We start from the raw sequence: 22,558 nt of genomic DNA on the forward strand, positions 1-22,558 counted from the left end.
TGTGCTGCAGCTGCATCTGAGACCTTATGGCTGAAGAAAATGAACTATATTAAGGTGTAGTCTGTGCTTGAGCATTCGTGGTAAAAAATCATTTATACTGACGTGCAAATTTAGCTGGATGAAGCTTTTGATTCTTCCCCCTATCTCTTGGTTTGCACCATTTCCCTGAGGTGGAAAAATGCTCTTTGCCAGTAATTCATTATAAATGCCCCAGCCATTCCCATTAACTGCAGCAGGTCACCACTGCACTGCTCAGTATTAAAATATGCCCCAACCTCTCTCCTCACCAACTAATTTAAACTATTTTTTTGAATCACTCCAAGAATTTAATCACGTTTTGCTATCCTGGTTATAATCAGTGTGAGTGCCTTACACAATATTTGCTTTCCATGCAGGTAGTGAACATATATGACAATCTATTTAATGTAAGAGGACAACGATAGCTTTAATTCTGTCTTATAGTAAACTAAATATAAACATGACTGTTCATGGAAAATATGCAGATAGTTGATTTTTCTTTGGGTATTTTTTGAGGTTTATTATGGTTTGGGTTATGTTTCAGCCTATGCAAAATTTAAGCAGCACACTCAGTTCTCTTTACCTCGTACCTACATGCCTTCCCTTTAATGAACCTCACTCAGCTTCTGCTCTGTATCACCACAAGCCTCTCCTGTCAAATCAGAACCACTTTAATGAGAAAGCAATAGCTCTAGGACAACCTGTCTGAGAAAGAGAGCCTTAAAATAATTTTCACTTGTGCAAGATAATGGAAAACACAAAAGAAATTCATAGGGTATGAAGCCTGAAACACTCAAGCCTATATATCTGGTGGTCTTCTGAAAGATAAAAAGAAAAATCAGGTAAAATACAAAAGGGCATGACTCATTACATGGTTACACAAGGTAATGGTGCCACGACACTGTTTAGGTCACCTCACAACAGCGTGACTCTCGTGTAAGAAGGGATGAATCCAGCCCTGGGCTTTCAGTTTCAGTGGATGCCCAAATACCAAGAAGCAGGAAGAGCTCTGGCTTCAATCACTCACAACAAGGTCCCAGCAAGGAAAATCTTGAGGGTGGGCTCAGTCTGGACGACACAGACATTCGACTTCCCTTGACTTGGATAAGAAACCAGATAGAGGAAAACATTACAAACGCGCTGTTCTACGAACCAGCCCCACTGCTCCCAGCAGGGTGAGCAGCCATAGCCAAGGGTGCTTCCCTTCTCTGTACTCCAGGACTTGCAATGCATCTCTGCTACAAATGTAGATAATTGTACAAGTATTTTAATATTAATATACCTTTTTTTTTTTGCTTAGCTGAGTTGCTGCCTTGTCCCTGAGGAGCTTTTATCATTACATTAAAGATATTATTTTTGCTCTAACTGACAGACGCCGCAAACTATCTATAAAGTCTGGCAGACAACTACAGATATCTGCTCTCTGCAGATTTATTATACTTCACTGATCCCCTCACGTAGCAAATTCACCTCGTTTTGGAGTGCAGTCACTGGATCAGAAGCAAACTGCAGCCTCCTCCGAGGTCAGCTCCCTGAATCACATCCTGCTGGGGGAAGGGACGAGGCCAAAGGCAGAGCTCAACAAATTGGCAAAAGGCATCCGCAGATATTCTCCTTCTGCCAACAACTGTAGCACACTGTGGCTAGGAAATATTTTCTACGTATGTCAGACTTCACATCAACTCATTCAGAAATGTTCAGGCTGAAAGGCACTACTGGGTGCACACACAGCAGCACAGGACAAGGAACAGCGATGGCGCGGCAGTAGTGTACTTTTCAAATCATTTCTCAAATGAATCTATAACTTCTGGCAATGCAACCTGAAGGAAACGGCGGAGACACAAACACAAATGAACTTTTGAGATCACAATAAAACTGAAGGCACATGGTCATGACGTAGACCAAGATATTCCCTCTCCCTATTTAATTGTATCATCAATGCTAATTACATTTCTCTCTGAAAATGGTGCAACTATCCGTTGTCATCATCTACTATTGCAGTATATTTCTCTCTTTCCCCTTGTTCTTGCTGCGAGAGTTTGTCAGCACATTACGGACCTTCGGCTGCCGATCAATCCCATGTTGCCATCTGCCTGCTCCTGACAGATCCCACTCAGGAACATCTCCCTGCAGGGGCTTGGAAAGCCTCGGGATGTGTAGATGGATGTCACTTACTTGAGCTGATCTCTTCCTCAGGCTCCCTGTTGGCATCCCTTGAACAGGTGAGCATTCAGCTGGCATAAATCAGCCGTGCTCTCCTGGGACTCATTTACATCAACCAGAAATCCAGTCCAAAATACAGAGCTAATTTCTCATGTATCAGATTGTCAGGCTGTATCCCTTGCTGAAAGGACTATTATCAGTAAAAGATGAGCTAGAAAGACTTAAAAAGTGGTGCTGGAGCTGTAATCCCAAATCTGTTGACATAGCAGGTGAAGCCTATCAGGCTGAAAAATATAAGAACAAATACAGCTACCTAATAAATAACAAGATTTACTATTATTACTAAGGGAAAAACAGGGAGATGTTGCCTGCTAGTTTTACAATAACATAATGTATTAACTTCACAGAAATGAAAGGATTCAAGATGATGCTATGCATGGCAACACACGAGACCACGTAAAGAACTCTCTCTAATCAATGCCAACAAAACCCAAAAGTGATAACCATGACGAAATGCCAAGCTCTGCCTACAGTGTGTAGGGACCTGTCAGACTAAAAGCTGGACTTCCCCAAAATAAGTAATGAGTTCAACAAGCATCCAGACAACACTCTCAGACATACGGTCTGAGTTTGGGGTGTGGAGCCAGGAGTTGGAATCAGTGATCTTTACGGGTCCCTTCTAAGGATATTCTACGACTCTCAGTCTTACATTCTGTTACAGCCTCCTCACTGAGGGATAATGGAAGTGACAGTCCCTTTGTCTTCATGCCCTCGCAGCAGGTCTGAATCTGTCTGCATCCCATTTTCTCCAACTTCACAAAAATTAGTGCACTTTTGCAAAAATAGATCTGACTCTTGCAGCACGCACCTTGCAGCAAAAGAAGTGATCCACTCCAGCCAGCGTGTCTGCTGCACGCAGTGATGGAATTTCACTTTATTGCACAAATTGCTCTATCCTACCCCAACACATGACTCAAGAGGTGACATTGACAGAGGCAGAGCAGTGCCAGCAGAATCCTGCATGGCTCAGTGCTGTCAGTGAGTGGGCAGCCAGAAGATGCCAGTGTCAATGAACACGCATGCTGCAGTTGAAGGTGCATGAGCAGTGCAAATGTAAATGGCACTGTGCGTTACGGGACCATGACTGCACAGGATTAAAGGGGCTTTGCACAATCTGCCTGTGTGGCCACAGCCCTCCAAGCAGATCAGTGGATTAGAAACACTGAGTAAACAGCCACAGCAGAAAGAGAAGTGGAGTTCGATGCCACTCACTGCCATTTTACTTTGTCCCAAAGCACCCTCAGCTCTAATTTGCTTTTTCTTTTGCAGAAGGAATAGGCAAAGTTCACCTTGTGTCCCAGACGTCAGGATTGCAAAACAAATGGGAGATATGAATGAGTTTATTTAATTGTTACCAGTATTAAAGGCATCTTAAGGGAATCATTCTTAAAGGAGAATAATTTGTAATGGATAATAAATTACATTTTCCTCTCATTTCTTCCTTGGGAAAAATCTATTAAGACTTCATAATTAAAACTCCTGAACATAATTCAACTGTATGTTTTTAATTGAAAAATTGTCTGTTTTTCAGAAAGTCTCTTCTTCTTTTCTTTTCTTTTTTTTTTTTTCATGAAAACAGCGTTCACTCTCTTGAGAAATGTCACTGAAAATTATTAATTGACATTCGTCATCAAACCTGCTATATGAAACATCCCTTTACTCACACAGCATCTTGAAGCCCTAAAGTTTTTGGCACCCGATTCCATATCTATTTGAACGTCCTGGCCAAACAAAAGATGACTTTCTCTAATCCCTTTTAATAACAGCAATGGTGATGATATGGGAAGATACAAAATGTGCTCAGGCATGCGTGTGATTCACCACGCTGTCCTTTTTCCTCCCTACCCCGCACTGATTAGCGTAATCAGTTCGCAGTGACCAAGGGAGAGCTTCCTGTCTGGTTTGGTTTTGCGTCCTTTTAAATTTGTTTTGGAATTGATTTCACACTTTGGGATCATCAGTCTGCATCCAAGGTGCTGTGGTTTGATTCCACACATTCCTATGTATTCATAATAGAAAAAAAAAAGAGCAGTAAACTAAACAAGCACATCGCCGCTAGACCTAATTCACCGCCAAATTCCGACTCTATAGGTTACAATTGGATTCCTAGAAACTGCAAATTATTAACGGACTGAGATTTTAACAGAATTTAAGTCAGAAAAAAAGATGACAAGCGTTTACTTACTGATGTGTATAGGTATCCTTCGCTGTTCATTGCCAGATACAATTTTGTTTGAACCCCCTGAATCGCCACCACTCGTAAACCCACAGGTATGAGGTTAAACAACGCTGGGAGAGAAAGGAGATGGAAAGCAAAATTAATCCTTTACAGTATGCAGATTAGATAGAGCATTAAGCCGTAATTACTAGAACCAAATAAAAGTCTATTCATGCATACATTAATTTCCGTGGGTGCCACAAAACAATACTGCTAATATCTTTGTCTTGTATAGCAATTTCTAGCAATAACTCAGAAATTATCTACAGAGGATAATCAATGCATCTCCCCCCTTCACCATGGAGATGGTGGATTGGAGGTCCTGAGAGCTGAGCTTACTTACCTGCCTCGTAAGCACAATCCCAGGGCTGAGCGGAGTTGAACATACCTTTATCTTTGTTTAATGATGATAAATGTGGAGGGAAAAAAATAAAGAAAAAAAGAAAATCTCCAAACAAGCAAAAAGTTTTGCAAAATTATCAATACTTTTTTTTTTTCCTTTTCGTCAAATTCATGAAACGTTTTTTGACCAAAAAAGAAATTCAGGAAAGTTAAAACCCCTTATGAGTATCTCAAAGTGTTTCCACTCAAAATTCCTTGTATATATATATTTTTTGCTCTTGTTGAGAGGAATATGGGTTTGGAAAAACAGTGCTAAATAACTTCAAAATGAAATGAAATGACAGTGTATTCTTTAGATCGAACCCAAAATTTGGGTCTTCAAAATTGAGCTTGTTTTTTTACCTACATACATGCTAACAGTGGCAGTATATGTAAGCAGAGAAACCTCTCCTCAGGAAAATGATGATACTGTTTTTTAAATAGCAAATTAACAGAACAAGCAAAGCTCTGCCACAGCTTACATTTGTGGCTATCCTGATGTTACTTGAACTCATTGTTCAAGTAACAGTGAGTTGAATACCGTGCTCTGTGTTTGATATGGAGGATCCAAAATTGAGGGGAAGTTAATCAAATTCTCAAATCATCATTACCCCAAGTGTCTCCTTCCACACTTTTGTGTAAGGACAGAGTTAGGATGGCTTACATTTCTAGCCATCCATTACTTGGCTGTAGAATCCCAGTATGCATCAGGCTGAAGTTTGGTATTTATGTGCACAGTCTGAAGCCAATTTAAAACTGAATGATAGATTTGAAATATTTTTACTACTTTCAAAAAGAATGACTACCCATTATAAATACCTTTTTCAGCCTGACGACACCCAAATGGTCATATTTAATTAAAAGAAATCCTGCAGCCTGACAGCATTTAATACAGATCCTAAACTCTGGGAGTAGGGCCGTCAGGAGCACCATCTGTTACGGTTTTATGGTTTTTCATCAGTAGAAGTTGCTCACAACCTTCCAAACAGGAAAGTGCACGTGGATGCATATCCTGTGTCGGTGAAGGCATGGCTAGAGGTGATGATGGGCTCTAGGAATGAAGACTGAAACTGTGGTGAAATCAGGCTCTGCTCAGTCACACAGCTGGACGTCCCTGGTATGTACGGACACATGCAGCCACCCTTCACACCAGCCCGCAAGCACAAGACCAATGGAAGTGGCTTTCTCGTCACTAAAACAAAATCCTCTAATTCTCTGCTGGTTTTAGCAAACAAAACTTTCACTAAGGGAACTCTGCTCTGTTACAGTTTCCTCATTTCTTCTATCAACCGCTTGAATTTTTCTGTGGGAGAAAATGTTCTGTCTGACTCAGTGAGCGCTCCTGAGGGAAGCCCACTTCTGCAGCTCAGCCCCTAAAAAGCAGCACCTGATCTCCCTGTGGGCAGAAGAGTGCAATTGAAAGCTCTGTATCCAAGCAGAACCTGGAGCTCTCTTTTGAAAGATGCTTTTTTTAACACCGCATTTCAGCGTGGGGCTTTCAGGTTTTCAACACAAGGCTACGAGTATGGGCTCCACTGCAAACAGAGCTGCCCGCAGATGAACTGAGCACAAGGCAAAGCCTGGGACAGTCAGGAAGATGGAGCTCACAGCCACAAGGAACAGAGATTGGATTTAGCGAGCGATTCCTGGCTGTGCTATGCTTGGCAAAGTGAGCAGAGACAGGATGCTGGGGAACTCGCTGCAGCGGGCGCTCAGCTGCTCTCCTCCGCAGCTGAACGTGTTTTCCTGCCATAAACGTACACGCTCTATTTTGAGGCAAGGCGAGCGGCGGGCACGCTTGGAAGCTGGTGCATATGTTGGTGGGATTGGCAGCTGACTGTCGGAAGTTGCAAAAAGGGATGCGGGGGAGTGCTGCTGGCCCTGCACCACGGTCAAGTGCAGAGCCACGCTGCACCCTTCTCTGCAGACATCCCCTGCCAGGGACAACGGGTATGAGATGCTATTTCATTTCTGTTGGTTGACCCCAAAGGCTGGCAAAAAAAGCCACGGGTTAATAAATTGTTTGCTGTGACAATCAGTTTGCATTAGCCCAAAACAATGCAGTTATTTGCATCCTCGCCTTTCCCCATTACGTTTGCGCTGTGTGAATTAAGGACATAATATCCTTTGTAATGAAATACTTGGTGATGCCTAAGGGAGATATGATCTTTGCTATAGCTGTTGTGCAATATATGCTGACAGTGAATTAGAGCTGTAAAATAAAAAGGCAGCAGACACAGCTGGATTTATTAATGTATTCAGTGCTGTGAGGTCTGTGCCACCATTTTCACAGCCACCTGGCCTTCCATACGCTGTCCACAGGGCATTATTTCCTACATTTCTTTATTATATAAGTCCTCACATCTCTGTGTCGTGCCAAAATTGGGGAATAAATTCTGTCTTGATTTAAAACCTTGCCCTGTTTAACACGTTTAATGAGGCAGAATCTGGTTCTCAGCCAGGAAATCCTTTCTATGAGGCACTTCCTCAAATTACATGGAGTCCTGGCTTAAAACGAGGTCTGGTGAGCTCTACAGTTCCTCACCTCGATGGCTCGCTTCCTGCCTGCACTGTGCTCCAAAATCTGAGCTTTCTTTTAAACTCCTTGCAGTTGTGGATGCCAGCTTGTTTTGATGAACCCTGCTTGAAGCAGTGGGATTGCAGTGACAGCAATAATTACTCCCAAGTCAGAGCCAAAGGGCACCTTCAGGCAAACTTCCCACCCAGCACTGGGTAGCAAAGATGGAGAAGGCAGACCTCAGGGCCCAGGCTGCTGTCAGGAGCCCAGAAGAGAGGATGCCAGTTCTCCTCATCCCTGCAATAAACAGGGAAGGCAAATTTAATAAGGAGATCAGGCAGGCCACCATTCTGGTTTGCTCTATGAGCCCCAGCACTATGCAATCGCTTTGCTGGCAACAGATGAATCTGAGGATGTTCCCCTCATTAAGGGGAGTTTTAATTACCTCACTGCAATGCAAAGCAAATGGTCTTAGAGCACGTGGTTGGTGGCAGTGGCAAAAGAGAAGAGCTACGATACCCCCTGGGGTGCAAAGGAGAAAAGAAGGGAACAGAGAAGGGATCTTCCTGAACAGGGAAGGCTCTGCAGTGCAGACACAGGGCAGGGGAAAGAGATATCTCCAGAAACTGGAGGAAGGGATTTTAGTGGGCCTGATCCACTCAGTATTCATGTGAGCAAGGCTTCGGGAGAAACCCATTACATGGGTTCTGATCCCTAGCATTAATCTATTTCTCCTAATAGTACCATTAACAGAAATGTTGCTATTAAAGAAAATTAAATATCGTGGGACTTTCAGATCTATTTATTTTATATATTTTTTCTCCTTTATCTTACGTAAGGGAGGGATATACATGAAACTATTTTTTTTTTTTACAACAAAACTCTCCTGTGTTCTGATCACAGATTTATCGCAATCATTTCTGAGCTACTTTCATTACATTTAAGTGTCCAGCACCTCGAGGGCTGACGTGCAGTAACCAGGAGTCTATAAGGTTTGCTTTATAATCTGTCACATTAGGTAAATGTAAGGACACAGTGGAAACAAAAGTATCTTAGAAATAGATATGTTGACATGAATGTCAAAAGCACGGACAATCAAATTTAACCTTGCTTAGAGTGTCAAAATCCTCATGAGAGGAATCCCAAGTAAAGTATTTAAATGAAACAATCCCTTCAAAAAATAATATTCAGTTTCAGATGTCTGCTCTGGCACATTTAAAGTTTATGAGAACATCATGTAGTAACGGAGAAAATATGGTTTTCATTTCTTTTCTTCTTTTTATTTTTCTTTGTGTTTTTTTTTTTTAAGGGTAATTAGCAGAATCATTCTGAAAACCTGACGCATTGGTCTGTCAAGATTTTCAATCATTTGAAGGAAAAGCAATATTTATGATCTGTAAGAGTCATTCTTAGAGGGGATGCCATGCCTCTAGAGAACTCAGCAACACAGCAGCACTCGACCACCACTGCTCCACTCTGGCCTTTGTGCCATCTTCCTCACTGCCATCAGCACCTCGTAATAACCAGAGGTGTTTGTAAAGGGGGAGTTCTGCCTGTTGATTTCCCCGCTGGATGCCTAAGTGGTCCAACTCCTTTCCCTCCTAATCACTCCCAGAACGGTAACTTAGTTTTAGCTAAACTGTACAGATATCTGAAACATTTGCATTTTTTATGAACACGCATCAAATCTACATTCTGGTCATCATTTCTTGTTTTCTATTAACTCTCAAAATTGTTCGATAAATAAATAAAAATTCACCGATACCATTTTTTTTCCCTGCAGAAAACCCGGTTGAAATCGGAAGGTATAATTAAGTTTAGAATGGGTAAAAAATAATAATAATAGGGAAATGTGAACTTTAAAAATGATGATGAACTCTCATTACGTGAGATAACGCAGCTCTGTTTGAATGAGCCCCAGTTTCAGAGTGGAGAGAGCGTTATTCTATTTCAGGCGCTCTGAGTAGGCGAGCAAATTTTCCCTGTTGAAAAAAAAAAAATCTAATAAAATCCAAAGGACAGCAATGAACTTCTCTAGATTACCATGGAGATAACATTTGCTTTGTTTGTCATATGTGTCATCATTACTTTTCTCTAGTTCGTTATTCTTATGAGTGATTTGTATTTGCATCTCCTTCAGACCCAGTAAGTCTGAAGGAGCTCTGCACCGTGCGCACAGTGTTAATGCTGCTGCCACTCAGTCACTGTGGGACAATATCTGATGGACCTACATGGGAAGAATGAGACACCACAATTCACAAACACACCATTTATTCTCGTGCCACTTACTATAACTACTGTCCTCCTCTTTTGTTCCATCAATTGTTCCATCTGCTTGCAACTGCAAGTGGTATCCTTGCCTGCTGTATAGCTTTGTTACTATACCTTTAAGCTGAGGCTCTGTAAAAAAACAATAGTGAGATTAATGTGGGAAATCCTGATGTGCCATTACAAGCGAGCAGGATGCTAAACACAAATCTCCTGGTTTCTTCTCAGTGCTGAGATATGAGAAAAGATCCAGGGCGTAAGCAGGGCAACCAGCTTTGCAACACTTTTTGCTTAGGGTGAGATCAAATCAATGTCTATAAAATCAATTGCCAAAATGATTAAATGCCACTTTCTATTGTAATGAAGGCACAACATTAAAAACTGCTTCCAGCAACTACAAATTCCAACGGCGAGCTGCTTGGCCTCGGGAGCTCAGCCCTATCTCATTTAAGATTAGAAGTGAGCTGGCAAAGAGTACATTCTGCTTTTTAAAAAGGTGTGATTTCTTAAAAGGAGAGGGAAAAGAGGACTACTACGATAGTGCTGATGGGAGCTGTAGTGACAGCTGAGAGCCTAAATATATAGCAGCAAACATTTACCACAGGAACTGCTGCAGCTCTAATAAACAAACCCCCATCCTGTGCTCCTCCAAAGAGTGCAGAGCATCCAAAGCGATAAACTACTCAGTGAACATATGGGGAATGGAGGGGGGAACCCTGAAATCCAGCAATGCGTGGAACTGCAAAATAAATATTACCATCAGGGTTAAGGTAATTATCTCGTCAGCTAGAAGAAGATCAAAACAACACATACTTCGGAAAGATTTCTCTCTTCAATTTTTTTTTTCCTTTTCATAACCATCCTCATATTCACAGTTCAAAAGTGAAATATCTCAAACACTTTCAGATCATTCTAGACCAACCTGGCATTTGCTGTCAAGTCTGCCATTTAAAATACCTAGGTAATGCACCAGGAGTAATTGGAAAGAAAAGGTCTACTTCTACTGAATCCCAATGACATCTGCATTGTAGTCATTTCACACAAGTCTGCTTGTCAGGAGCTGATGCATTCTCTGCAGCTCGCTCCACGACAACTTACTTAATTCACAGATAAACCCACTGGGGAGATATGATGTGTCATTTCCAACTTCTAGTGCCTGGGTAAGAGTCCTTGTGTTTGTAATCAAAGATATTAGGGAGCTCTGCTAGCAGGCAGCTTCTTCATTTTAGTAGGAGCTGAAGGCAAAAGCTTATGACACTTTGTGTTACTTTCTATTGGAGACTTTCAGAATCATACAATCGTTAAGGTTGGAAAAGATCTGCACTAAGATCATCCAGTCCAATCATTAAACCATCCCCACCGTGCCCATTATAACAAGGGTACTGACTGATGCACAATCTTTGTTCGCCAACCCATCTGACAAACAATTAATCCAAGCACTGCTTTGGCATTTTAGCCACCCCACATCTCAGTGCTGCTTGCAAACTATGAGCAAGGCAGCCCTTGGGTGGCTGCTGGGAAAGGCAGACAGGTTCAGTGGCTAACAGCACCACTGCCTTAGCACAGTGAAGCGATCACAACATTTACTGGAGGGTTATGCTCCTCCCACATACAATAAACCCACTCAGATCAGGGACCAAGCCTTCATGCCTGATCTTCAGCACCTCTGACACAGAGGGGATCGCATTTGCAGGTGGCTGCATGCATGAGATTCCTAGAAAGGAACAGGGAACTGAAGCACAACTCCATAAGGTGCCAGCAAAAGCAAAAAGCCTCTTCTGCAATCAAGCAAGGCGCTGGCATTCTGCAAAGCAGGAGGACAAGAACAGATCTCTAGTGCTAAGTTATTTACTGTACAGCTGAAGGAGGTGCTAACATCTCCCCCACAAATAAATCACGTGTGTTTGTATATGCGTATGTGTAAAACAGCGAGATTGCTGAATTACCAGGACATGGATGCACACAGGTGTGCAGGTGAGGCAATGGTGTGCAATTATCTAAACAAATCGGATGAATATGAACAGGGAGAGGACTGGCACAGGGTACCCGTGTCTATCAGATCATACAAGCCAAGATGGCAATACCTGAACACCCATTTTACCAGCCCTGAGACATTCCTGCAACTGATGCACAGCCCCATATGCACCAAACAAAACAAACCAACCCCCCGAACACATAACCCTTGCCAACCTGGTCGCCTTCTTCGCCTCTTCTTGGAGCCAAAGAGTTTGACCCTGGAAAACACATTCAACTTGTTCTTGTCGCAGCTTCCTTTGCTCTTGCTGGGGCTGTTGACACACTTACAGGCATTGGACTTCTCCCGCTCCCTGGCTTGTCTCTTCTGGCGGATCAGGGAGCTGGCGATGGCTGCGGCCATGGCCGCCACGGCCCCGGTGCCACCGGCGGGTCAGGCACGCGGGGTCTGCTGGCCGGCCACAGGTGCCAGAGCCAGCATGCTGCTCAGCTGTCCCCAACGTTGGGACAGCCACCACCCAGCACCCACAGGCTCAGAGCCCGGGAGGTGCTGGAGTGATGCGCGCACCGCAGCCCCACGTCAGGACGCAACAGTTTAGGTCCAAATGGTTTTGTCGGCTGGGATTTTCCCCTTTTGATTTTCTGATGCTTCTTTTATTTATTTCTCCCAACTTCTGGCAGAGGAAAGTTTGCAGGCAGAACTGTTTCTACGGAGATCAAACAGACGACTTCCAAGGCATCCCTCTGAGCTGCTCCAGACGCGCTATTCACACGCAGAAACGGCACATCCACTTGGCACAAGATCATCGCATCTCTCCTAGCCCCGATTTCTCCAGTTAACTTTTCTCCCCCCCACGTCTCCTCCCCATTCAAATCCCAGCAAACACCTGTTAGACTCCAGCAGGCTCTGCCCTGTTGTAGGGCTTTTTTTTTCTGAATCCTTTTTCCTCCTCTCCCTTGAAGAAGAGATCCAAAGCGAGCAAGCAGCGATGGAGCCAGAGGGAGGAGGTGCCAGTGCCCGGAGCCTCAGCTGCTTGCTGCCGAATGCCTTGGGAAGCCTCTCCTCTCCTTACAGGTGCAGCAGCAGGCGCATCCTCCCCTCCGCAGGCACGTTCGGTTTTTGCATCGCAACACTTGTCACCAGGCAGTAAACAGGCACGCTCCCCTGGCACCCCCGTGCCGGCAGCTCGGCGCAGATGCTGCAGCAGCCGTAGTCCTCCAGCAGCAGATGCACGCACTCACACACACCCCACGGGCTGTGTGTTGGGTGCAAAAATGAGGCGACGCAGCGAGCCCCCTATCACCACCTCCTCCTCCTCCTTTCCTCCTCCTCCTCCTCTCCTCGTCGGCTCTTTGTGCCCAGAGGTGCGGAGCTGCGGGTGCTGGCACACTACAGTTGCTGTCCCTGGATGTCCCTAAGGGCTGTGGGTACCTGGCAGTGGCACCGCCGCCTCCCGGGGAGGAGCAGACACCCAAACAAACGTGACCGCGGTGAGCAAATAGCTGGCACCAGGTTTTCTGGAGGGGAGCAGGGACACCTGGGCCAGCACGGAGAGTTGGCTATCCCCAGCCACAACCCACCCTTTCCCACATCAAGCCCCCCCCCTTCACCTTAACCCCCGCCCCTTCCTCAGTGATTTATTGAAGGCGATTTGCTTTTCTCCCCCCCTCGCACCTCCTCCCCGCTCCAGTCCTCCAGCAGACACTCAGAGAGGCGATTCTCCCGCAGCTGCAGCGTTCTCCCTCGTCCCTTTGTCCCCATCACGGTGCTTCTGTGACCCCCGGGGGCTGCGGCACAGTGGGAGGACCTGCAAGGAGCAGGAGCAGCGCCGAGGGGAGCAGAGCTGGGTGCCACACCTGGGCACCCACTGTGGTTATTGACCTGCAGCGCGGGCATCAGATCCCACATGCATCCGTGCCCTGGGACATAGGAAGCAGGAGGTCCTGGGGTCTCTTGGTGACACCCCCCTCCCTGCTTTTCAGCAAGCTTTCAACAGCAGGAGCCTAAAATAAAGGCAGTTCAGCCTAGAAACCAAATGGAGATTTGTACTCCCGGGGACAAGCAGATCTTGAAAGATTTTACCCCTGAAACAGAGGGGATTTGCAGCCCCCCTTGCAGGCCAAGGTAGGCTGGCATGTCCCAGCAGTGGGAGGCTGAATTCTTGCAGGAGCTGAGCTCCGGGGGCCACAATGGCACAGGGCTTCACTAGCTGAGCCCAGAGCTGCATCCTGCATGCCCTGCCCCAAACCTGGGGCTATGGAGAGGGGACTGATGCAGGTGGGCTGCTGTGGCAGTGTGAGATTTCAGGTGTGATTTCAGACCCAACCACGCATTGCAAGACCTTTTTCAAAGCCACACACTCCTCTCCTCCTTCCCCAGACATGTACACTGTGGGCACAGGCACCAAATATTAACCAAATATTAACCATCACTCACTATGTCTCTGCAAACATTACAGTTTCTTCCTTCCCTGGGCTAGCAACAGCTCATGATGGGTGCCAATCTGTTTCCTCCAACTGGAAACTCCTGCCCAATGAAACATGCTGCTCAGCCAGGCCTCAATAACGGAAATACCCATAATGTGCAACTTCCAATAAAGGGTCGGACTGAAAGAATCATGTGCCATCACAGCCTGACACCTTCATAGCTGATGCAGTATATTGGATGCAACAGTCCCACATCTCTGACTTCAGTGCCTCTCTTCTGCACAAAGTACATACATAAGCATTGATGGACGACTACAGGTATGTCTTTATACATAAATCACTTTACAGCATTCACATATTGATATTAAATAAATGCTTCTAATTTCTCATTTGGATAAATAGTAGGATAGCTGTAATTCACAAGTTCTACCACTACCCCCGCCTGCCAGACCACAGAAGACCTATGAAACCCAACCCAAGGCACAGCCAGATGGATATTATCAGTAATAACTCATCCCAACCAGCTCACCAGCAACGCACTGTCAGTTTTGCCATCAGTCACAAGCAAGACTTGTTTTTCCTGAGACTCGCCCATTACTTCATAAATATTCTGAGTTTGGAAAACAGTGTTTGATCTTCAGATCAAAGTGAAGCTGTTTCACTGTGATCTGTCCTATAGGTCAGATGACATTTCTTTTTTCACAACAAATAACCAGAGCTCAGAATTTGTCTAACCTTGAAAATTATGGGGGAAAAACATTATTTAGGATATCTTCCTGCCACCATTCCAGAGTGCACGCTTAAAATCCATCAAGAAAACTCATTTGCACAAATGTTTCTTGACAGATAACTAAGGAGAGGAATAAAAATAGCATATATGCATAATCAGATTTAAGTTTCAAAAAACAGCCCTTCAGGGTTGGTCTTTTTTTTTTATTTTCATGATCATCCTCTTCATCTATCGGTACTCCTACAAACTTGTCTTCATCTACTATAAATGGCACATGAAAACGAGGATCTTGTTGGGAAAATGGCTTTGGTACAGGAGCAGTATTTGGACTACTTCAGTTTTACAGATCCAAAAAAAGGAACAGCTTTATTTTCTTTAAACAGCACGAGCTGATTACTCCCTACCATGCTAAAAAGGTAAAATAAAATAAATTTCCAAGCAATGCTTTGAACATAGGAGGGAACCAGGCACTCCTTGAACATACGTTCTCATTCTTTGATTGTGATTATTGTAACTGGGCAGACTTAATGCTAGAAGGTAAACCACCAGCCCTGTTTCAATCAAGAATGAAGCACCTCTTCAGAAATGAGCACGGGACATACTTGTACAGTTACTGCCATAGACAGAAACAGGAGCTAAGCTGGATCTGACCCAGCAGCAATCACACTATTTGGAAGCAGATGAAGACTTCACCTGCTTTTAAATCTCAGGCATTAGTTGATTTGATACTGATGATTATTTCCACAACTCTGATCATTAAACATACCTGAGCCCTCAGCTGCCTGCAGCGTGTACCAATGGCAGCAGCTTGGTACCACGAGTCCCAAACTGGACTGGCTTTACAACACAAGACATGGTTTTCTACCCCACGTGTGACTCACCGAGGGACCCAAGTCTTCTGGGGCCTGCAAAAGCACCATTGGTTCTCATGATACGTTCCTATATAGCACCAGTATCTCATGTCCAAATATCCCATACAGCACGTTCAGTGATTTCTTCTTCCCCCCTTAAGCCAGGTTTATAGTTGGTCCTATATAGAAAGGTAGATGCTGGACAAAACAAATTCTGCATGAAAAATGAGACCAGAAGACAGATCACAAAACAGCTCCACACCTCATCCAGCACAGAAAAAGCCCCAGCTTACCCCTCGGTATTTACAAGACTGAAGTTGCTTTGGTGTGACAAAATCAAGGTAAGTCAGCAGGTCACTCGTCAGACTCTTCTTTTCCTGCTCAGGTAACATGTCACAGCTGTTACTGAACATGCAGAGCAACAAAGCTCCAGGAGTTAGGTCTGGGGACTATTTCTGCTGCCTACACTCCAAACGAGTAGAGATTTATTCTCTGAGGAGTGCCACCAGCATTGCTTTTCTCCCTTTTCAGGCCATGATAAACAAGACTTCACCCAGCCGGGTATGACACAGCAGCACTGAGGCCCCCAGTGATTTCTTCCTCTTCTAAGTAAACAGAATTACTATTCACCAGGAAGCAGAGCTGTTCAGACCCAAGCTGTGCATCACTTAGCTCCTCCGTGAAACATCCCATGGAAATGACTCAGCCTTTCCCTGCAGCCAGCTCAGTGGCTGGACACAGGCGCTGCAGGATGGAGAAGAGCTCGGGTTCTGCTGGGGGCTGAGCACGGTTTGCTGCCTATTTTGCTACCCATAAAGGCTCTATCTTTCCCAGCAGCATGTGAGCCAAATTGAGTGTCATCTAGGGGCTTATTTTAAGTGCAAGGCAGTAGAAGGTGTTAGTGGAGGAGCTGGGCTTTCAGGCAGCCATAGACCAAGAGTTGAAACTGGATGATATTTTAGTCCACAGATCAACTGAGCTTCCTTATTATTAATGATTAAAGATAGATAAAGATTAAAGATTAGCTTTAATAATTAACTGCAAACCTTTATGAGAGCTGCATTACTGTAACCAGATGTATTTTTTTATGTCACCAAAAGGCACTTGTGTATAGCAGTATTGGTGTTCCTGTGTGTGCATGTGCAGTAACAGCAGAAAACAAAATAATTCCCTGTGACATCAGCATAGATGTGCCAGTTGGACTGACTTTACAGAAAAGCTCACATGTGAGTGTGGAAGCACAGACCTTTCTATTCTATAGCCTGAGGGATTAGGTAGCTGGTTGGTTTTCATCTTCATGGGGTGCAACATCATGAATCCCAGCAGCAGAAGAGGCTTCAGCACAACATACATCTGTTGTGCACAGGACTGGATGTGCTGAAACTGGTTCTCATCCAGCAGAGCAGAGACAAGTGTCCCCATTTTCATCATGAGTCATCCCACTAAAACTACTAAGATATTTAAAAAATAATTATGGGCCTGATGCATTAAGAAAAGTTCTCATATCCTAATCCTGCGCTCTTATGAGATCTTTTTTCCAGGACAAGGTCCATCAGCTCTGAGAATCTGGGCCTCTTTGAGCTAAATGGTGAGAATGGCCACAGACCTCTGATTAAGAACATCAGATTCCTCTCAGATATTTAGAGAAAACATTCATAACAGAAATTCTGGTTCTGCCCCTTCTGAGCTGCAAATTCTGATTCTCTTGCTTCACTGTCTCAGCCAAAACTGGATTTGATCCGACCATGTCCCCGCTGGAGTAGGCATTTTTGGAAAAGGAGGGCATTGTTTGAAGCTGAAAAATGGAAATACTTTTTCCTAGGTTAATCCATATTCAGTCATCCCAAAATGTCAACCACAAAAGATCGCCTATCCGGTGCATAAAAGATCAGTGCCAATCAGCTGGGAAAGGTCACAGAACAAACAGAAGAGATCAGCTCCCACAGCTCTCCGTGCTCCCAAATTGGGAACACATTATTCTGGTGTCTCTGGGGGCCCAACCTGAGCCAGCAACTTGCAGCAGCAGCCAAGCAACTTCTCTGTGCCCACTGTAATGCCATAGCAAATGTATTCAAGAGCCTTCCGCATCAATATGCACAGAAATATCTGTTCATTCACTCCTCAGAGTGATGACAATTGAAAGCATCAATGTAAATGACAGGATATCATCCCTCAAATATTTACATCCCAGCATGGGACACATGGAAAGCGTGGGCTATAATGCCACTATCAAACTAATCATAAGGCCAATTTACACATAAGAAAATACTGTAAATAGCCCTTCACAGACCTAGAGCAAGTTGCCTAGAGACTGTCACATTTACCAAATGGATCTTTTTTTGTCTTATCATAGATCTGATGGTTCATCCTCTGTCAAGAACTTGACAACAACAGACTCATCAGGTCTCCACTGAGTTGGAGCCCCTGAGAGTTCTTCTCCTCCAACGTGTCTAAGCATTTCCACCAGCTTCTCACAACCACGATCCTTACTTTGCTCAGAAGCCCCACTGCTAACTTTAACTGCTGAGTCCAATTCACTGCAATCATATGATGGATGCCAAGCTTGCTGCTTCTTGTTGCTTTCTTAATGATCCAAGGCCAATCTGCTTTTTAGTAATGAAATCAAATTATCTGGATTGGGATCAAAAGGGCCTGACGACGGGTTTCTGTGACTTCTACCTGACTGCTGAGATCATGCTATGAGTTCATGCATTACAAGTGACAATGTGAAAAGCTGACCACAAATAGAAGGGATTTGAGCAAGAACTGCCATGTACTGAATGCAGGCAAGACTCCAGGAGCTGCAGTCAGACCCTTCTCCTGGTTGCTGCTTCTGCAAATGTGCAAGTAGAGCCTTGCTCTGCTTCCAGTCATGGAACTGGAACCAGTTTACCTGAGCAAAAACACTGGTTTCACTTTCACTAACCAGAATGAAGGTATGCCCTTGAGCATTAGGTAAAGGGTCAAGAGCTAGAAATTCTGCCTTCTGTTTCTGTTGCGATGAATATATGAATAGTGATGTACCAAGACACATCTCATCATTAGATTTATCTAAGCTCATCTGACCTGAGCTGTCAAGACAAGAAAGGAGAAAGGCACCTCCAGATGGAAGTTCATTCCCATCAAAAAAAAACACAACCCTCTATTCACAGCTATATGAAGGAAAACTACCTCTGCCTCACTAAGCTACTCTTCCGAGGGAGTTCAGTCTGCAATTTACTGTATAGTTATACTATCATCAACAATAAATAAATACTTAATAAAGATCTACGCGGCTCGCTGCCTTTCTCCTGGCAATGTTCATTAATACATGTGAATATAAAAACAGTTCAAGCACTTGTGCAGTCACACATCCTACACATACCTTCCAGCAATCGGCCTCATGGCAACTCCAGGCTTAGCAGGAGCCTCTGCTTCCATGAGCAGAGTAAAGGTGATGTCTATAAATTACATGGGGAATTTGAGGTGAAAAATACAATACATCATAAATAAACAACAAGGAAATCATTAGCACATATTAGATTAGATACACTCTTCGTGCAAGCAATACTCTCAAGAAGCATAGGCTAGTAAAACAGGAATAAAATCCACTAGCCAGCATTTGCTATATTAGATTTCAATAGGTCTAAAGATCAGAAAAATTGTGTGTTCATGTTCTATGTAAGCAAATTAGAAGAAATTCTGAGAAGTTGATGCAGAAAAGCAGGTTGAGAGCAGAGCATCTGCTGCTGCTCCCAGTATTGGCATTAGGTGACTGGGTACATTTCTGTGGACTCAGAACTCAGCAGAAATCAAGGGAAGATTTTGTTGCTATGCAGAGAACCAATGCTCAGATATGAAGCTGCCCCAGCTGAGCACTGCTATTCTTCCCTTAAACCCAGCTGAGCTATGACAGAGATGCACTTGTTTGTGCAGAGACTGGGTAACTGTCCAACCTTTGGCTGCATTTCTAACTAAAACTACCGAGAATTCAAGGATTAAGCTGCAGAAGTAGGTACAAGCACAATACCAGGACTTTAATTAAATTCCCAATGCATACAGATGGCCTTAGTAACTCCACAATCATACTGCTAAATCACGCTGAGCTAAACTCACAGAAGAGACGCACCATACTTAGCAGGCAATGATATATCATTAGAATTTCTGTCCTCTCCCCTGAACTCTCTTTATCATTCTCATTTTCCATCTCTTCCTGCCAGAATCTTCTTTCCTCATTTCTCTAAAAGTTACACCATGCTCTTAATGAGCAATAGTCACACAAAAACACCAGTATCTCTATCTCCTTATTCTTTAGCTGAGGTCAACTTCATGTTGTTTATGACCAAGCAAACTTAGGTCTTTTTCATCTACAATGCAACATTCTAAGTCTGGGAAAGAAAGGACAAAGAGCAGGAATAGATCATAAGGCACAGAACTAAGCCTGCTGGTTTTTAAGAACTTCTTGTGCCTGATCTTTTAATCTTATTGTTTGTCCAACCACACTCAGCCTATTCCATACAACTGAAATGAAGGATGACCTTTTATTTTCTTGTACACACAGTTACAAGAGGATAAAGAATCTAATAATGTAGTTCCACTTATTACAGCTGAGCAGGTAAAACATATAACAGAATTCAAGATAGACTGCAGGACCCTGAACTGCCTGTAGGGATCCCTATGCTGCTCCCTTGAGTGAAGCAAGAGATAAAGCTCCACAGAGGCTACTAGTATATATTTTCCTTCTCATAGATTAACTGGAATTGGATGGCTCAAGCCTTTGCAAATGTGGCTTCTACATACATAGCAAGGACACATAAACATATGCTTTTTTTTTTTTTTTTTCTGCCTTTCTTCTTCTTGGCTTGCAAATGCAAGCCAAAATTTTTCAACAGCAATGAGATGTACAAACAGCAGGGAATCAGAGTAGAGCCTTTAATACTGAGAGAAACTTCCACTTCCTTCAGCACATTTTTTTTTTCCAGCTCTGTTATATACGAAAGATCTTACTCAGTGATTATATTTTAAAACTGCTATTGCCACAAATTTTAACCCATTTAAAAAGTTCTGATCTAAAGACTTTTTCAGGATGCTTTCAGTGAAATATAGTTTCCTGCACAGGAAGCATGCTGCAGAACATTAATTTGTAAAGAGTTACAAACCAAACAGGACAAATTTCCATTACATTCGCTTGAAGAACCAAATGTACAGAAGTACTGCTAAAACCAGAAACAAGAGGGACACCTAGAGATTGATCTTGTAATTGCCCTTACAAGGTTAGGCAGTTTTCTTTTCCAGTTTTGTTTCGGTCACTGGTGATATTTAATTACAACAACGTACGCGGTGCCTACGGCTGTAATTAACAGCAAAACTGAAAGCGCGGCAGTCAGGCAACCACGCAGAGCTGTTGTGATTTGGCGTTTTGTACTGTGCTTTTATATTTAACAGGAGCTCAGCTCGGGCTCTCCCACCCTCGGGTGAGGATATGAGACTGGGGGGCTGTCTGCCACCCAGGCCGGCCCGTGGCTGAGATGGAGCCGGCAGGCGGGCGCTGTCCGTGGTGCTGAACCCCCGCCTGCCCCGCACACCTTCCAGCACCGCGGTAGAGGGTTACACAACGAGTCCCGGGCCTCTGCACAGTTTGCTAACCAACCATCCACGTTCGCGATGAGCTGTCAGCATTTCTTTTGTGTAGTGTGGTTGTGCAACACAATCCCGCATATCTAACCTTTTGCAAAATAATTGTGTTTTAGTTCCGCTTCATCTGTACTGCTTTACGCGATGAAAATCTAACGCTTTTACAAAAGCAAAGCACAAGGCACTTACCAGCTAATATTCGGATCACTTGTTATGTGAAGTACTTGGTAAATGCATTGTTAACCTGCCCAAACCGTAGAATGGCTTGGGTTAGGAGACCTGAACAGTTTTCTATATTTACAATATTCATTTCAAGGAGGAAAAAACAAACATGGATGCCATGTGCAGTCTTATAAAAATTGCTTACTAATTATATTGAGTAATTCATATATAAATTTGTAGTATAAACGATACATGTCCTAGAAAACACAGTTAATATCTACCTCTGTGTACACAGTGCCTATCTGATTATTGTTTGATATTGTGGCATTTTCCAAGAGTCCTTACATTGTTCTTTTCTAGCTTTAGGGCGTTGGTTCGTAATCTGATCATTTCACATACAAAACGCAGAGAAAACATTTTCTCATTACCAAAGAAAAAATAAATTACACCGTCTAAAACCTTTGCAAAATAACAGAGAAAGGCTAACGTTGTTGTATTAAAAATGTTTTCAGATTATTAACACCATAGTAAGATTATCTTCAGTTAATGTTAGCCACAGTACTCTCTTGAAAGGCAATTAGAACAGAGCTGGAATATTCTTGTCTTTTTCTTTAAAGCGGGTTTTATATATGGCAAAAATCATGAGCACAAAATAACTAAATACATTGAACCAATGTTTAAAAGGCCATAAAATCAACCAGTGAGACATCTGAAATACACTGTTCGAACAAAACAAATTTGTCAGTTCAGCGACATATTCAGTATATTTACAGTTCCAATTGACAGTAATTAACATTTGCCTTTTCCTTCCTAAGTAGTATGAAGTTAATAAGGCAAAATCATGAAGTCAAAGAACTATGGAACTACCCTATAATTAATATTAAGTATTAAATCTTGATTTCATTATATAGTTTATCATCACTGCAGATGATTACTTGCCAGAAAATAACTTATAGATTTTCCCTCTAAAAACATTGCTTAAATACATCTTACCTGAATACGACTTTCTTAACCCCAAAGCCATGCTGTCTTACAAGCTGCTCCTACCCAGACAATTGCAGTCTACATTTGGAGCAGACACACAGGAGTAGATCAGAGAAAGTTTAAGGCATATTTAAAGTATTCTCTAAGGTACTGGCCAGAAACATCAAGCCCATACTCGTGGTATAGAGAGA

At 43.3% G+C, this 22,558-nt stretch overlaps 1 protein-coding gene across 2 annotated transcripts in view; it reads right to left on the reverse strand.

Annotated features, from left to right (window-relative positions):
- FGF13 (fibroblast growth factor 13) overlaps window positions 1-22,558 on the reverse strand; it is a 213,363-nt gene that overhangs the window by 42,559 nt on the left and 148,246 nt on the right. The window contains exons 1-3 of one of the 2 annotated variants that reach the window (XM_065729470.1): window positions 11,817-13,164; window positions 9,648-9,758; window positions 4,427-4,530 (exon numbers count right to left, since the gene is read on the reverse strand). In XM_065729470.1, coding sequence (XP_065585542.1) covers window positions 4,427-4,530; window positions 9,648-9,758; window positions 11,817-12,003 — 402 coding nt within the window. In that variant the 5' untranslated portion in view covers window positions 12,004-13,164. Of the gene's footprint in view, window positions 1-4,426; window positions 4,531-9,647; window positions 9,759-11,816; window positions 13,165-22,558 lie in introns of those variants that run through there. The other variant, XM_065729469.1, reaches the window with a different exon arrangement.

This window comes from Cyrtonyx montezumae, unplaced genomic scaffold (genome assembly GCF_038088225.1).
Source record: "Cyrtonyx montezumae isolate F1298 unplaced genomic scaffold, pur_monq_1.0 scaffold_11, whole genome shotgun sequence".
Classification (NCBI taxonomy): Eukaryota; Metazoa; Chordata; class Aves; order Galliformes; family Odontophoridae; genus Cyrtonyx; species Cyrtonyx montezumae.